The sequence below is a fragment of the Mustela nigripes genome, chromosome 3 (assembly GCF_022355385.1).
Source record: "Mustela nigripes isolate SB6536 chromosome 3, MUSNIG.SB6536, whole genome shotgun sequence".
In the NCBI taxonomy this organism is placed as follows: Eukaryota; Metazoa; Chordata; class Mammalia; order Carnivora; family Mustelidae; genus Mustela; species Mustela nigripes.
In genome coordinates, this window is record NC_081559.1 from 185,048,517 (window position 1) to 185,066,570 (window position 18,054).

Sequence of the window (18,054 nt, forward strand, 5' to 3'; positions counted from 1 at the left end):
AGCCACCCAGGGGCCCCAATAAAGGGTCATTTTTAATCACAAACAATATTGCCTGACTTCATAGCTGACATTTTATTATTATGTTCTCTAGCAGATTTCCAGAGAAACAGTGCCAAAAGGTAAATTTGAAGTCATTTCACCAGGGAGAAAAAGAAAGGGTTTTATTATTAACCTTCTTTATTCTTGGCAGTCCAGGGAAGCATCATATCAGGATCCAATCTTCTATCTTGTTGCTCTGCAACTCACAGATTCTATTTCCACAGTTTCTTTATAGTCCGAAAGCCTGCTGAAGCTCTAGCCACCACATCCATGTTCCAGGAGGAAAAAAAAAAAAGCGGCTCATCTCCCTTTATGCTTTAAAGTTTAAGGAAATTTTCCAGAAGCATCCACACTCAACACCTAGAATTCCATGTCACCGACCAGAACTTTGTCATATGACCATGTACATACATATATACACCTATAGGGGCCCATGGCTAATCTGAATAATTCTGCGATTGTTACAAAGTAAAAAAGAAAACAGATACTGGGTCAGGTAATTAGCAAAATGGGTCAGAAATAGGATGGTGGGAGGAAAAAGAGATTTACTGGCTTTGAGGAGAAAAAGACCATAAGCCAAGGAATGTAGGCAGTCTCTAGAAGCTGGAAATGGCCCTCAGAGGACAGGAAGAAAATGGGACACTGATGCTTCAGTGGCAAAGAATTGAAATCTTCCAACAAATAGATGAACAAGGAAACAGAGTGTCCCCCACCCCCAACCTCCAGAAAAGAATGAAATCCTTCAACACCTTGATTTTGGCCCAGCCCATGTCAGATATATGACTTACAAAACTATAAGATATTGCACTTGTATCATTTTAAGCCACTAAGTTTGCAGTAATTTATAATGGCTACAATAAAAAAAAAAACTCATACACTTACCTTAATAAAACTCTCAATTTAAAGGATTTACCAGAGAAGAGTCCCAATAGTCATTTATACCAGATTTTTAAAAATTTAATTCATATTAGGTCCTTAATGACTCTGGCATTAAACTGTGCTCTAATTATAAATGCATGTATAATCAACAAATCTAGTAAAAGAGTAAACAACTGAAATCTACATGGTCAATGATTTTATATAAAAACTCCAAAAAATTTGTTACTAGTTATGAGAAATATTTCATCTAAGAGTGATTTTCAAGGCAGTATCTTGAGTTTCCATAAAAAAAATAATAACCTTCCATCTCAAAAGAAGGGATATCAGTAAGAGGGCCAGAATTCTTTTCTTCCAAGTTCAGTGATTTCCTGTGTTCATAACTCAGGTTTGAATTATCTTTCCTTTGAATCTCTTGCTCTTCCAACACCAAAGATTTATCTGAGGCTAGAGCTACAACGTCGTCATCTTCATTTTCATGCAGAAAGCTACAAATCATGTTGGGTCTACAGCAGAAATCATCGTCCTTGATTTGTGGCCATTTCGTACCACCTAGGCTTTCTTCTCCTTCCTTGTTTTCTGTCAAAAGAGTGCTTGTCATGCTGAACTTCTTCATTGTACGACGTTTATATTTTAGCATTATTGTATTACTGCCTTCTGCATCACCATGTTCAACATTTGTTTCAAATGTAACACAGGTTCCAAGAGTGTCTTCATACTCTCCAGCAAGGACACAGCTGCCCACTTGTATAATGGGACTCTCTGTGTCAATTCCCCAAATCTTGCATTTATTTTCACATTTTGATAGAAAGACTGAATCAATAATTCCGGACAATTCCACCAGCAACAACTTCCCTATTTCCTCTTCCCCATTCTCCTGGATCCACTCTCTGTCATGGCCATGATTCCACAACACATTCATTGTCTTGATAAATCCTTTAAGTTACCTGGAAGATGATTATCACAACCATATTACAATTCCAGAAACTGAGGCTAAGAGTAACATACCACAGTTATTAGGGGATAGTGTCACAGTTTGAATAGGGCATGTTCCCTCCATGGCTCATTGTTCTCACAGTTGGACAATGTGATGTCACTGGTGGAAAGTTTAAAGGTTAAACTTTTGCTAAGGATCAAAGGTGAGCTGGTATAGAAGAAACAGCCACCAAGTATGGCGTGCCTGTTTTTTAGGAGCTATCACTCAGCTGCAGCAACAGCAGAGAAACTTTTATATCCTATCTTGGACCTCATGCAAATTCTCTCACAGCAACATTGGCTTTGTGAAGAATTACATTTCCTGCTGCAGTGATTAGATAGACAGGCTCCTTTGAGTCCTATCGGCCAGAACTTAGCCCTGTGTTTTGCTGGAAAGTCTTTGAATACTCTCTTCATGCCAGCTTTCTCCCTCTTTGCAGAGGAATAATAATGCAAATCTCTGTGTCTTTCATTCACTTCTATCTACATCATTTCCTTTGAAATGTGCCTATTGCCCTGTTTGGCAAGACAAGTGGTACTATGACAATTTGTGTGATAGAAATGAGGACCAGAAGAGCCCAAGGCCATGGTTAGCACCCTATAACACCTCCATCCATCCTAGCACTGACAAATGGTATAATATACTTTTCTGTGTATCTAACTTTTCCTCAGGACATTGAGAGTATATTGAGGGCAGAAGCTATGTCTTTCACCTGTACTTTTCTAAAGTTGGCCAAGAGTCTGAAGGATATCAATGTGTAACACATTTAAGAAGTATGTCCTTGGGTGGAATTTGGGATTCCAATTATTCCTGAATGTTTACCTCCAGCCCTCAACACACCCTGCAACTCAAGACAAGACATATCTAAATGCCAACTTGACATCTCTACGTGCATACTGCTGGCTGGCATCACAAGAATAATGTGGCTAAAGTATAACTCTATTTCTCATTACAATCTTGCTTTTTCTGGGCTTTGCCATCCATAAGTAGCTTCATAGTAGTGTACACCAGAAACTGAGTTATCCTTGATCTTTTTAGTTTTTTTTTTTCTTGTGTCTACTTTTTAGGAATAACTGGTCATCACGTCCTCTGGACTTTATATTCAGAACATATCCAGAATTGTCCACTTTTTCCAGCTCCCTGGTCTTTACCCCAGTCCACGCCACCATCTTTTCTTATCTGAACCATCGTAAATACTGTCCCCATTGGTTCCTTTACCCTTGTCCTCTTGTAATCCATTCCCCCGGAAGCACTCAGGGTGATATTTTAAAAAGGAAAATAAGACCAAATCACTCTTCCACTTAAGACTATTACCTGGCCTTTCTTGTCATTGAAACAAAGAAATAAACAGACAAATTCAAACTTCTTTCCTTGGTTGGCAAAACCCTCTTTGATCTGACTGTACCACTCCTTTGACTCTATTCATTACCTCTCTCCTTGAGTCTCACATGCACCAGCTGTGCTAGCTTGCTTGGTATTCCTTGGACTTTCCAAGTTTCATTCAGGCAGACAGGCATTTGTACACGGTCTGGAATGACTTGTCTCTTCATCCTGTTTACATGGCTGGTTTCTTCTCGTTATTCAAACCTCAGCCTACATGGGACCTCTTCAGAGAGGCCAGTTCCAACCACCGAGTTTTAGGTAGCCACATATCTACTCTCTTCCATATTATGTTAAGTCTCTTTTTGGACAACACCTTCAGATCAGAATAGGTGTTGTCCAAAGAGAGATTTAAGATAATTTTCTGATATGAAATTCTTCTTGCTATTTTTTTTGTCTGTTTCTCCCTCTACCTTTCCACCCTCTGGATTATAAACTTCAGCAGAACAGGAATCCTCTTGTCATTTTCAATGCTATGTCCTATATAGAATGCCTGCAATGTAGCCTGAGTCCCATGAATATTTATGCAATGGCTCTCAGAGGTGTCACTTCACACTGTAGAGAGATTGTTGGTGCTTTCTACAGGGTGGATGGTCAAGGATTAGAAGGCTGTCTAAATTAATTCTTGAAAGCCTGAAATAAGATACATTATTATACCCTGTCTTTCAGAGGAAGGAACTGATGCTCAAAGAGGTTAAGCAAGGTGCTTAAAGGCAATAGTTTATCATGACTAATTAGACCTGGAAGGTTAGGGAAAGAAAGGAATCAAGGGTAATTCAGATTTCTGGTGTGAGAAAACATGCCATTCTCTCCTAAGATGGGAAAATCTGGGTGAAAACAGATTTTCAAAGGGAAATCAAGAATTCTCTTTTAGCCATGTTATTCTTATAGTGCCAAAGACCTCTTCTTCCTAATGAGAAGGTCAAGATTTGGGCTCCTACTCTGAACCTCAAATGTCATGCTGCCTTCCCCAACAGTGTTTGGAACTTTCACAGTCTCTTTCCTTCCCTGCGACTGGGGTGTTCCATCTAAGTGATTTTTCCATCCAACTTAGAGAGGTGGTAGACCATGCATTTCTGCAGTCTGGAGATAAGGAAGATAATATTCCAACAGGGAAGTGTAAGTGATACCTCTTAAAAGGAGACCAAGGAGGCAGTTTGCTTCGTATGTTGATGACTGATAAATGAGGCCTTTGAAGGTTTGGGGGAAGAAGTGAAATTTCATGGTAAGAATGGAGAAGAGGGAAAGCACAGGAAAGGCAACTTTTGCCTACACCCAGGTCTCTGATAATAATGTTACCCCCTAATGTGGACAGGAATTTACAATTTCCAAGGTATTTCACATTGCTTATCATTTGTGAACCTGACAACAACCTGCAACATGGGATGTTTATCCCTGATAAACAAAAGAGGAAACTGAGCATCAATAGTATTAAGTAGTTGTCCAAGGTTATTGAGTTACAAGTGAGATGAGGCAGACCTCGAAAGCTGGTCTTCCAAGTAACACCAAGGCTTCACATGCCTTGCTTCTCATAGAACCCTGTAGCCCTTCTTCTCTGCCCCCGTGCAGAAGACATTTTCCCTCTCTCCCCTCTACTTGCCTCTATATTTTGTCCACTTCAGTTCTGAAGTTCACTGTCTTGCCAAACTAGCTGAAAAGCTGAGTTTATAACCATCTGGGGTCTCTGTTGAAGAGTTAGCTATGAGTCGATTTCAGGAAAAGTTATTGAGAAAGAACAAAGCAGTGAAGATAGTCAGGAGGATGTGTGTTGCTTGGTGACACTGATAGATCTGTTTCTTATGCTTGAGGTCATTGGTTCTCAAACTTTAATGAGCAAAAGAATCATGTGGAGAGTTTATTAAAATCCAGATTACTTAGTCCCACGTATCAGGGATGTTGATTGAGTAGATCTCAGGGGTAGAACACGAGAATCTGCATTTCTACAAAATGCAGATGATGCTGGTCCGAAGACCACTTTGAGTAGTACTGCTCTAAAGCAGCTGTACCTGCTCACACTCCTTAGTGAAGTCCAGGTGATGGAGATAATCTCAGATGGTGCTGATAGAAATATCCACTGATATAAACTCTCTCTAATCAAATTCTGAAAAGTGTGTTTTGACCGAAAGTTCCATTTTGGGGAAATAGATCTTAAGGGAGTAATTAAGAATATGAGTAAAAATTTTGGTATTATGTGCCAGGCTTTTTTTTTTTTTTTTTTTTTTTTAGAAGTCCAGTAACTCCTTGTAGAATGAGTTGAGGTATAGAATGCTTGTTGCTGAAGTGTTTATAATGGGGAAAAATTGGATGCAATCTAAATGTACAAACATCAGAAAGGATTGATTGATGACCTTAACATACCTACTCTCAATTGGAAACCAGGTTATTTTATAATTTTTAATAAACATATATTTTTTATCCCCAGGGATACAGGTCTGTGAATCGCCAGGTTTACACACTTCACAGCACTCACATACCCTCCCCAATGTCTATAACCCCATCCCCCTTCTCCCAACCCCCCTCCCCCCAGCAACCCTCAGTTTGTTTTGTGAGATTATGAGTCACTTATGGTTTGTCTCCCTCCCAATCCCATCTTGTTTCATTTATTCTTCTCCTACCCCTTTAACCCCCCATGTTGCATCTCCACTTCCTCATATCAGGGAGATCATATGATAGTTGTCTTTCTCCGCTTGACTTATTTTGCTAAGCATGATACCCTCTAATTCCATCCACATCGTCGCAAATGGCAAGATTTCATTTCTTTTGATGGCTGCATAGTATTCCATTGTGTATATATATACCACATCTTCTTTATCCACTCATCTGTTGATGGACATCTAGGTTCTTTCCATAGTTTGGCTATTGTAGACATTGCTGCTATAAACATTCGGGTGCATGTGCCCCTTCGGATCACTACGGAAAACCAGGTTATTTTAAAAATTTAGAAAGGATGGCGACAATACAGCAATATGTGAAAACAATTAGCATGACTTCATTTTGTTACATATTTTCAAAAACAATAGTGATGAGATATCAGTTAATTCTTACTGTGATGAATGATGTTTTCTGTTTTTAGTTCATGATAAACATATATCAATTGCATCACAAAATAAAACTTGTGTAAAATCAGCCTAAAAGGGTAACTGTTTAGGAGTTCAGTTCTCTGATTCAGGACTTTTTTCCTGGATCTGCCATCTTGGAGGAAGTAGGAATTTTTAGGTTGGGGAGAGGAATGATCTTTGCCTTTGAAGGGGGCAAACCCAGTTGCAAACCCAGTTAATGGAAACCAAATGTGTTTGAACCTCAGCTTTCCGGCTGGGTTGCTCTTTATCTTGGAGCCCACCCTTAACTCTGGCATGAGCTGTCCTTTCCTGTGGGGCTGATGTGCAAGGCTGGTTTTTAGTGGAGGTAAGCACCCTAGGGATGTAAACATTAACTGGATTGGGCATTATTTTGAAGTCACCTTGGGCAAATTGTATACATCTCCTTTGAAACTTTTAAATTAGTTGGTCAATATTAACCAGCAATGATTGTTAGATCAACATTTCAGGGGACGTGATTGACTGCTGTTTGACAATTTAAAAAGTAATAAGAACACTGGTATCTGCTTTCTGCATGAAAAGAAATGCTACCACTAATAATCTCTATAGAAGATATGATGTTATCAGCATGAAACTTTACTCATCTGGACTGTTAAAATGAATGACATTGCCTCTGCTTGGATAAATTGTGGGTTAATACCTCTTTCCATTTTGTAAGTATTTTCATGGAATAGGTATTGACTTTCTAATCACTCACTAAAAATGTAATAATATAGGAACTAGTTAAGAAAAGATATTACTAGAGGGGAAGAGGCGATTCAATAGATGGGAAACAGAATTTAGAGATGGGCATGTGGAACCTGGCAATAATCTGTGTGACTGTTGACAAATTGCTTCAGGGAGATGCCTTCATTTCTAAATGTTTGCCTTGTGTGGATTTTGAAGTTGGACACTTAAGTTAGTGTTATGTTCATCAGCTGTGTAACCTGGGGGGGGGGTAGGGAAGGGAGGAAATCCTCCATCTTTTTGATTGAGTTGTGTTGTTGCAAAAAGGACAACCTAGATCCTCACATTAAATAGGTCCTCCTCAGTACAAGCATGCTTGTTTGTGGTAATGGTGCTGAGGGCTAATACTGAATCCCAGCAATCTTCCACCTATGCACCGATTTGACCTTACTGGCTTAGCCAGAGAGTAAAAATGCATTTATACTCATTAGTTTCATTACGAGAGTGATGACATAAAAATCTATTGGAAAAGAGTTAAAAAGAAAAGGCCCTGTAATCCCACCACTTCAACACAGTCATTGATGGATATTTTTTATAGGGAAGGTCAGCTGGGTTAGAAAAATGAAAACTTTGAGTTTCAGGTTCGAGGTTGGATAAGAAGGTTCTTAATTTCTCTGACCCTAAATCCCTTGATTCCCAGGACATAGAAAGAGATACCACTGGGGATAAAAATACATGTTTATAAAAAATAAAAATTTATATTAAAAAAAAAGAGATATCCTCTTTTCAATGTAGTTTTGAGGTTTAACTGAAAAAAAGTAAAATAAAATACTGTGTAAGATATTTAGCCTCAGCACTAATTTTTATGGGAAAACATTAGAGATACAATAACTTCATTCATTCAACAATTCAGCAAATGTTTAATGACTTATATATATTTGGAACTATGTACTGGGAGATACAGTGGTAACCAATAGCAGTAAAAAACGCAATCTCTGTCCTGGTAGACATTGCAGGCTGATTCAGAAGACACACTTAAAACAAGTAATCACATATATAAATACAGAGTTCCAAATTGTCATAGAGTTGCACAAGGACAAGTAGAGAGTTCTAAAAGGCAGCATCACTGGGAGCCCAATTTCACTGGGGAGCCATCACTATCTTTTGAGGGATGCTTGCAATGGTGGATGGGTAGAAATCAATCAGTTTAAGGGGCAGGATGGGTGGGGCTTGCGGAGTACGGGAGTGAGGAGTCCAAAGTGAGAACCAACTTGGTCTTATTTGAGAATATGAAAGAATAACTTTGTAGTTAGAGCACATGGAGGGAGAGGGAACATGGTACAAGATGAAGCTGAGGAAGTCCGCTGGGCCACACAAGGAGGGATTTGCTGCTTATGGCAAACTATTTGGATTATCCAAAGTATAAAAGGGGACACTGAAGAGTTTGGAGTGGGCAAGTAGTCTAATCTCTCCCTGCTGTGTAGAGATTGGGTTAAAGCAAAGGGTGGTAGGAAATGGAGAAGGAGGGAGGACAAACAGAGGCCACTGGAGTGATCTAGAAAAAAAGACGATGATGTCTTAACTTAGCATAAGGCCTATAAAGGGTTGAACAGTGGGTGATTTGAGTATTTTCGAAGTCAACTTCATAGGACTTGTGAAAAACGACTCAGGAGGGTTAAGGAAACGGGTCTGAAATGGCTCTCAGATTTCTCATTTAAGAAGCTTGACAGAGGGCATTCCCTGTCCCTGAGAGAGGGGAGACAGAGGGGAGAACTTAGGTTTGAAACAGGATGATTTTGAGATAGGTACCTGGGAGACATTCAAATGAAGATAGCAAGTAGGCCACTGAATATACATATTTGGCAATTGCATCAGGCTCATTTCTTTTGATGATGATAAGAACCAAGGTAGAAAACTACTTTAGTAGTTGTTAGCACTTGACTATCTCTGAGGCATCTAAGAGGTAATAGGCAATTTCTGTCTTACCTTACTTAGCCTTGTTATGTAGTGAACTGTTGTTCTGGTCTAGCCAGCTATCTCTATCATCATCTTTATTACCTTTTATGGACTGTCTACTGAATTTAGTTTTCTGCTATCCATCCATCCATCTATCCATCCATTTCCCCGAAATAGACTATGCCCAAGATCAGAAGTGCGCATATGAGGGGCGCCTGGGTGGCTCAGTGGGTTAAGCCGCTGCCTTCGGCTCAGGTCATGATCTCAGAGTCCTGGGATCGAGTCCCGCATCGGGCTCTCTGCTCAGCGGAGAGCCTGCTTCCCTCTCTCTCTCTCTGCCTGCCTCTCCATCTACTTGTGATTTCTCTCTGTCAAATAAATAAATAAAATCTTTAAAAAAAAAAAAAAAAAAAAAAAACAAATGGAGTTAGAAGTGCGCATATGAGATCATTAAATCTATTCATTGTATAGATGAGAAAATTGAGGTCCAGTGGAGAGAAATTTCTAGTCCAGAGGCACTCGCTGCTGGTTAAAATTCCACTTCTGCTTGTTACATCTACCCTAGTTCCCGAACCAGTATTTTTCATCACTATGGCTCTTTGGACAATGGCCCTGCCAGAAGGTGAGAGAGAATACTGCCAGGCCTCACTAGGTAGAGTGTGCACCTCTTTCCAGCATTTCTCCCCCATGGTGTTTAAATGTGTTGGGCTCCCCTTTGAAGTCCTGCAGAGTGAAAGCACCAGCAGGCGGTCTCTTCCAAGGAATCTGCAGTCAGTCTGCTAACAGGCAGCTTGTCTCCCCTGCTGCTGGGACAGGACAGAGAACGGGTTTATAGCAGGGGACAAGATAATGATCAAAGGAAAACTTAGACTGATGGTTTCAGAAAATCTTGTGTGATTGATTTAGAGGTGGAGATGGAGGGACCTGCTGGCCTCTGAAGGTTGCAGATTTGGAACCTGCCAGGAGTTAACTCTTTGGGAACTGCTGTACTTCACACCCTCAAAACAGACAGAATGAGGCATCAGCAGGGTGGCATCAACCAGCTCTGCCTGTCCCACTTCACCCCAAAACTTCAATGATGGAGTGAAATTTAAAAAAAAAAAAAAAAAAAAAAAAGAGAGGAAAGGCAAAGAGGATAAATCCACTGTTTATTTCTATTCTAAATACATTAACCCAGGAGTCAAACTGATCCTAATAAGCTCAATGGTTATGTTTCTTGGCTGATCACTGTAGTGCATATTTCTTAAGAGCTGGCCAAATGCTAGGCACCACTGGGATACTAGAGGTTCACAAGTAAGAAGATGGTTTTCTCTGTGTTGTGGCTCTTGGCTCCACATTCGGTCCTATTATCCCTCCATTCTTGCTATCGCTAGTCTCCCTGTGACCACAGGCCCTGGTTTCCCTTGCCAAGAAGGTCCTGTTGCCCCCTGGTCTGCCGTTTGAACATCTTTATCTTCCAAGTCTCATCTCAAGGGAAGAGTCCTCGGGTTTCAGAGTACGACTTCTGGGGGGTGAGGTCTGACACTGTGGAAGCCACTTGGAGACATCCCCTTGGAAAGTTACAAGAGCTATCCAGCGTTCCACTTAGGTCATAATCTCAGGGTCCTGGGATCGAGTCCCGCATCGGGCTCTCTGCTCAGCAGGGAGCCTGCTTCCTCCTCTCTCTCTCTGCCTGCCTCTCTACCTACTTGTGATCTCTTTCTATCAAATAAATAAATAAAATCTTTAAAAAAAAAAAAAAAGAAAAGAAACTGCTGCTCATTGACTCAGGAGAAGTGGTGGTCCACGGCGGGAGGTGGAGAGGGGTGGGAACCGATGTGTGAGCTGGAAGAAGGCATGGCACCAACAGAACGTAGCCCCATTGTGACCAGCCTCGTGACTGTGGGGCAAGCTGCTCATCTCTATCATGCTTAGTTTCTTCCTCTGTACAGTGGGAAGAAAGCTGCCTCCTCTCCAGATTGCTAGGATAATAGAAATAGGTGATGATTATGAAGCAGAGAGCACCCAGTGGATGCCCCACTCGGCACACCTCTGTCAGTTTTGGTTTTCTGGAAAGCAGCTGCCCAGACAGAATTAAATGGGCAAGAGGCTTGTTGGGGAAAATGCTGGTGCAGGACCAAAAGGAAAGTGAGTCGGGGAAGGGGAGAGAGGCTCCTCCCATGGGGTGGGCCTGGCCTCTGGGAAACAGAGGAGAAGTAGGAGGAGGCAGGAAGAACCTGAGACCCCTCTCCAGCACTGAGGAAGTCTCAGCCAATGTAAAGAAGCCAGAGCCTCCTGCACTGAGGGGTGAAATGGCCTGGTCCTAGTCTCCCTGATGTGCTCAGTCATCAGCTGGGAGCTGCCCTGAGAAGGAGGCCCTGGGACCTCAGCCTGAGCATCTGCTGCATCCCCACGACTGGCACTGGAGGCTTCCTGAGCTCCTTCCCGCGGGTTCTCTGTGGAGGGACATCTGAGCAGCAAACCGCCACAGCAGCCACACACCCCTCTTTCTTCTTCCCTTGTCTGTGCAATTGGGCTGAGCATTTCTATCATTTATTATGTGAATGTGCCAGGACTGACACAACCAGATACCACAGATTCAGGGGATCAAACAACAGAAGTTAACCTTCTCACAGTTCTGGAGTCTGCTGGCAGAGTTGGTATCTCCTGAGTGCTCTCTCCATGGCTTGTAGATGGCTGTCTCCTCCCCGTGTCCTCATGTGGTCTTTGCTGTGTGTGTGCACCACTGGTGTCTCTGCTTATAGGGACCCAGTCATCTTGGAGTAGGGCTCCTCCTTAGGACCTCATTTAATTTTAATTTCCTCCACAAAGGCCCTGTCTCAGTAGAGTTGTCTTGGGAGTTAGGCCTCCAAAATATGAAATTTGGAGGACACAATTCCGTTCATAATATTCCTGTACTTCTCCCTTTTTTTCCTTCTATCTCTCTCCCTCTTCTTTTCCCTCTCTTCAGTCAGTTAATGTGTTTTCCCTCTCTTCTTCCATCTCTCTCTCTCCTGCTCTCCTTCCCTATCTCATTCTTCAAGAGCCTATCATATTCTACCCAATGTGCTAGGGATGGAGAGATAAAGATGCAGTTCTCTTCCTCTGAAGATGACCACTTACCAGGAAGAGTTAGTTGGGACTGCCAGGTGGTATGATGAGAGTGAGCTTGCTGGTTTGAAAAAACACAAAGGAGAAATCTCCGACCCAAACACGGCTTGCTGGGTGTGATCCAATAACGCTTCCTGGAGGAGGTGGCATCCAAATGTTAAAGAATGGGTAGAATTTATTCTGGCAAAAGATGATGCACAAATACAAAGGGTCCTATGAGGTTATAATCCGTTCAGCCAAGCATTGTCAGTCCAGCATGCCTGGGGCATAGGGCAAGTGCTGGGGAAGTGTGGGAGCCAAGAGTAGAGGGGAATCTGGTACCGGTGCTGGCACTGAGGGAGGGAAGATCACACAAATTCTGATGCCCAGCTTGGAGCTTAAGTTTATCCTGAAAGCTGTGACAATGTCTCCTTCCCTCCTTCCTTCCTTCCTTCTGGTGGTTAAATACATTAACAAACCAGCTCCCCAACATTTCAAGGTATCTGGACTCGATCTAAGGTTCACAGTGTTTTTTTCTCCCGTCTTTGCGTTTACATGGAAGGGCGCCTTTCCCTTCCCTCCTGCACCTTCCTTGCCTCCACCTGCCCACTGCGAAGCAGAACCTGCAGCTCACGGAGGTGCAGCTGTCCCTGTGCTATAATCAGTGACATGCCACCATCGGTCCTGTTATTAGTGTAGCTGCTGTGCACATCAAGCAAATGCCTTCCTCTTAGGAGCAGCATGTGAAACGGCCCAGAAACATCATATTGAGACCTGGAAGATGTAATTTAAATTTTCTGTGGCTGTGGAGACACCCCCGACACGGTGATTACATATGTCGACCAAGGGCAATGCAGCAGGATGCCCTGTAATTGGAGGTCCCAGACTGTGGACCGGAGTTGGGGTGACGACCTGGTGAAAGGGGCATGCACTGCCGGAGAGTGCTCCTGTGTGGCAGGTGTGCTGCACACGTCCTCGGGGTTATGCATATCCGACACAGAACTGGAGAGCAAGCCCTGAGTCCAGAGACCTTGTTGTTGCCGAGGAGGAAGATCAGGCTGGGGAGAAGGGCTCGTGTAAGATTTTTTGTCACACAGCTAGCTCGTGGCAGAGTCAGAACTAGGATTCAGGATACTGAAATGAGAGTCCAGACCCTACTCGCTTGTTCATGAAGCCTGTTTTCAATGCTTACAAAGTTCCAGGCTCTGTAAAAGGGAACTGGGACACACAGGGAATAAGGACAAGGAATCTTCCAGCCGAGAATTTACAGTCTGATTACATCCCAGAAGCATCCTGGTATTTAACCGAAAATACCAAGGCCTGGCCCTAACCCCAGAAATTTTGACCTCATGGGACCTTGGAGGGACACAGTTATCAGCATTTTCTAAAGCTCTCCATGACGTAGAACTGTTGGTCCAGGGTCACACTGTCCAGCGTGTGGCTACTGAGCACACACAATGTGCTATGAGACTGAGTACAAGCAAAAGAATTAAAAATATCTCCAGAATAACTTATGTTGATGCTATATTGCAATGATAATACTTTGGATATGTTGGGTTCAAGAAAATATATCATTAAAAACTGGTTTCACCTGTTTCTTTTTACTGTTTTAAAAATATGGCTGCTAGGGGAGCCTGGGTGGTACAGTCAATCCAGTGCCCGACTCTTGGTTTCAGCTCAGGTCATGATCTCAGGGTGGTGGGATCGAGTCCCCCATTGGGATCTGTTCTCAACTCACAGTCTGCTTGAGACTCTCTTTCCCTCTGCCCCTCCCTGCCACCACCCCTAAAATAAATAAATCTTTTCCAAAAATGTGGCTGCTAGAAAGTTGGAAATACATATGTGGCTCATATTATGATTCCATTGGCAAGCCCTGGTCTAGAGACATTAACATTTTTCTTTAGTAACTGTACAATGTCTCTCTCTGGTTCCTGCACACAAGGACATACAGTAGTATAAATAGAGGGGCCTCTGATCATATCTTGGTCAGAAGTAGAAAGAAACTTTGCCCTCGAGTCACACTGCCTGAGTTCTAATCTCAGCTTCAGTGATTATTTTTGTTGAATGATCTTGGAAAAGTCAACTCTCTGTGCCTTTATTTCTACATCTGTAAAATGAGGAGAATGGGGCTATTTAAGTTTTCATTGAAATAATATTAGCTATGATTATTACTCTCTCTCTGGGTCTTTTCTTTTGAAATTTGTTTCTCAAACCTCATTCTGTGACCATCTGACACTGAAATGAAACCTTTGTTACTTGCAGAATGAATAAATGCTTCTAGCTAATTGCAGTCTGCAAGCATCAATTTAATTTCATACTATGTTACATTGTCATAACAAAAAATGTAGCCCCTTCTGGGGCACCTGGGTGGTTCAGTCGGTTAAGCGTCTTGATTTTGGCTCAGGTCAAGATCTCAGGATTCAGATGGAGCCCTATGTCAGGCTCCATGCTCAGTGTGGAGTCTGCTTGAGGATTTTCTTTCTCTCTCTCTCCTTCTTCCCCTCCCCCTGCTTGTACTCTCTCTCTCTTTGTAAAGTAAATAGACAAATATTCTTAAAAAAATGTAGCCTTTTCGCCTTCTCACTATCTTTTTGTTAACTTCCAAGGAAAAGAAAAGTTAGGTGAAAATAAGGTGAGTCAATGTCCCCCGTTCCCTCCTCCCAGTTCCTTTACCAGCTTCACATGGCACTTTGAGCTGGGGGGCTTAACAGTGGAAGCCAAGTTAAAATATTCAGGCAGTTTTCTTTCTGAATAAGTTTCATTGAGACTTAGGAGTTTATCTTTGGTGGTAGGGATGTCTGGATGAGGACTAAACACAGGGCTGACTAGATAAATATTTGTCCAACCTGTGGGGACATTTCTTCCATCTTCAGGCTGTTGGGCTCAAAGTAGAGATAGTCCTGTCCCTTTAGGATTCTGTACTGCATGCTTTGCTTCACATTAATGGAAGTCTTGACATAGTCCTGTCCTGCGAATATCCCAGTTCCTTCAGAAGATCAAAGCATAGCAAACATTTTTGGGGGTGCAGTAGGAATGAAAACGAGTTATTATTTCATCAGAATCTTCAGAAGTTCTGGTCTGGGACTCATCCTGGGATGAAGGGGATAGACAGCCACATACCCAGGGAATGAGTTTGGAGAGAATTTTCTTGGAGTGGTTTCACTAGTAGAGAGCACATTCTGTATCATGAATGTTTTCAGCATATTCAGAGCTAGCTAGTGCCTGACACCTGAAAACAAGTAATGCATATTTGAGAATCAGGGAACCACTGAGGAAAGTCTTGTGGTCACCCACTGACTGGGCAACAGCCAGAGGAATCCAAAAGAGACACCTCTGAGACTAGAGTCTTGCACTAAACATGTGGACATAGGAAAAGCTACCTACCTCTCTCAGCCTCCTTTTCCTTATCTGTAAAATGGGAGCAATCACCTCAGTTTATAGGGTTGTGAAAAAGGTTAGATGAAAGGATGGGCATAAAAGTGTCCAGTGAAAAGGCTAAAGTGAAGACAAAAGGGTGCTGATAATTCTGAACAGACAGAGGTTAATGTGATGGGGAGCCACCAGAGATCCTGGCAGGGGAGCTGTGTTAAACACAATGGATTTATTAGGTTTTTGATGATTTTAAAATTTTTATCTTATCACAATAGTAATACTTGCTTATTGCAAAAAAATATGGGGGGGGGGACATAAAAAAATTAAAATAATTTTCGATCTTATCTTAACCTACCACACAGAATGAACAGTCTGTTAACATTTTTGGGAACTCTTCATCACATAAAACTTAATTTGGTGAAATAAAAGAGGAAGAGAATTCCAGTCATTTATTTGAACACAGAGGCACGGCTTGAGCGAGGAGGACGTCTGGGTTGGGGTGGGGAAATGTAGCAGAAGGCGAGGCAGGAGACAAATCAGATGGATTTTGTATGCAAAAGCACTAATGAGCTTCCCTTTTTACTTTCTTTTTTTAAGGTAAGTCATAAGCCCTTAACTTTCTTTTCTTTTTAATATTTATTTATTTATTTATTTATTTATTTATTTATTTATTTATTTATTTATTTCAGAGACAGAGAGAGCCCATGCAAGTAGGGGAAAGGCTGAAGGGAGGGAATCTTCAAGCAGAACTCCCCATTGAACACAGACCCCAACTTGAGGCTCGGTCTCATGGCCCTGAGATTATGACCTGAGCCAAAATCATGATTCGGACACTTAACTGACTGAGCCACCCAGGAACCTCATTAAACCTTAACATTCTCTTCCTCCTCTTCCTGCTCCCGTACCTTTCGATTTTCATCAACTCTTTCAAATACGTTGGCATGATTTCCCATGGGAAATGTATACTCTTGCCTAACCAAGAGATCAGAGGGCAGTAGGGCTCTTCTCTGGCAGAGCTGCTGTGCCACAGTGGGTAGTCATGTAACATGAATCATGTGCCTGGGCTGGGTTCCCATGTGGTCTTCCCATTGGGTTATTAATGATTGGAACATGGTGGAACCTTCAGGCCCTCAACACTGCTGTACATATAAACCATCTAGAGGGCAATTTCCGGGTTTTGGCTTCCTAGCCCAGGTGTCCTCCACCTCTTCTTCAGCCTTTATAATGAGCTCTGTCCTTTGTGGCATGTGGCTGAGAAGTCAATGGATTTAGATTCTTTCCTGATTCCAAAGGTGAGATGAGGTAATGGAACAGCAGAGAAAGTGTGTGAGTGTGTGTGTGTATGTGTGTGTGTGTGTGTGTGAAAAAGAAAGAGAAGGAAACTGAGCAAAGAAGCATGAAAGATAAAGAAAGGAAGAGAGAGCAAAAGAAATAGAAAATTGAAGGCATGTTGAAGAACAGACAGGGAAGACAGAAGAGAGAGAGGAGGAGGAAGGGAGACAGAAAAGGATGCTTGAGTGACAGAGACAGAGTGAGTGCAGGGAGACAGAGACAGTCATTACCACTTAATGATTAATACAGGATTTAAATGAAATATTCATGAAAGAAAATTAGAGCTATAGACAAATCCAAAGGCCACCCCCCTTGATCCCACCTCCCCCTTCCTATGTGTGTTCTCTCCTGGAGATTCATGCTTTCTGCTGTTTTTGCACAGAAACAATGGATGGCTGTAACTGGGAGGGAAATCTTGGTTCTTTGATGGCATTTGGCTCTGTTAAAAACGTGTCTGCTCATCTGTGTGGGCAGTACCTGAGATTCTGTGAGGGTATGGCCCTTTAGAGAAGCCTCTCGGCAACTTGCAGGTGATGCAAACTGCTTTCCATTCCTCTGAGCTCCATCTGTGGTCAAGCTCCAAGGGTTCCCTGAGTCAAGGTCATCCTCTCCTGCAAGAGATAGCTGGAAACATCCTTGAGGGTAGTGGTAGTACACCTCCCTGCAGAGCCCTGTGCTGGTAAGTAACAGAAACTCAATAAATCCATGTACACTGCAATTAGCCCTCTCCCCAGCCCAGTAAATAAGAAAATCACATGATCTCTTCGAGCTTCCATGTTCTCATCTCTGTGCATACAAATACCTGTTCTACTGATGGCCTTACCCATAGATATCATCAGAGAGGAGGTTAGAGTTCTCTCCTAGAGCTTGGTACAAGATGGAAGGCTTGATGATTTCCCCTTCACTTTCTCCTTCCCTCCCTTGTTTCTCATCAGCAGGGAATGAAACTCAGACCCCTACGGAGTCTTGTTTGATTAGACGCCATACCAAAGCCAGTGGTTGGGACCTGGGGTTCTTCTCTGCTCCCACCTCAGAGCCGGGGATGCACCAGAAAGCTTTTGCCTTGAGGAAGTGGTGTAGATGCTCTGTTTTTTCAACCCCCCCATACTTACGTTACTTGCTTGGGGAACTTACTGTTTCCATGCTAAGTTATGTATGGGTTAAATTTCTTCTTTTGCCTGCTGGTTCCCCCCCCCCCCCCCAAGTACTGTATTTCCTCAGCTCTAGAGGAGCTGGGAGGTCAATCCTTTGATTATAAAAATAACTTGAGCTGTCAATTTCCTATTATAA

The 18,054-nt window shown here is 42.3% G+C and overlaps 1 protein-coding gene across 1 annotated transcript; it reads right to left on the minus strand.

Annotated features, from left to right (window-relative positions):
* Nucleotides 1-1,165: 1,165 nt before the first annotated feature.
* LOC132014594 (general transcription factor 3C polypeptide 6-like) lies at nt 1,166-1,837 on the minus strand. Its single transcript, XM_059395526.1, has one exon. The coding sequence runs from the start codon at nt 1,835-1,837 to the stop codon at nt 1,166-1,168; it is 672 nt and encodes a 223-aa protein (XP_059251509.1).
* Between the last annotated feature and the right edge of the window lie 16,217 nt (nt 1,838-18,054).

Bases quoted from the DNA above. Each gene is read 5' to 3' on its own strand.
- LOC132014594 (XM_059395526.1), bottom strand. From the start codon at position 1,837: ATGAATGTGTTGTGGAATCATGGCCATGACAGAGAGTGGATCCAGGAG.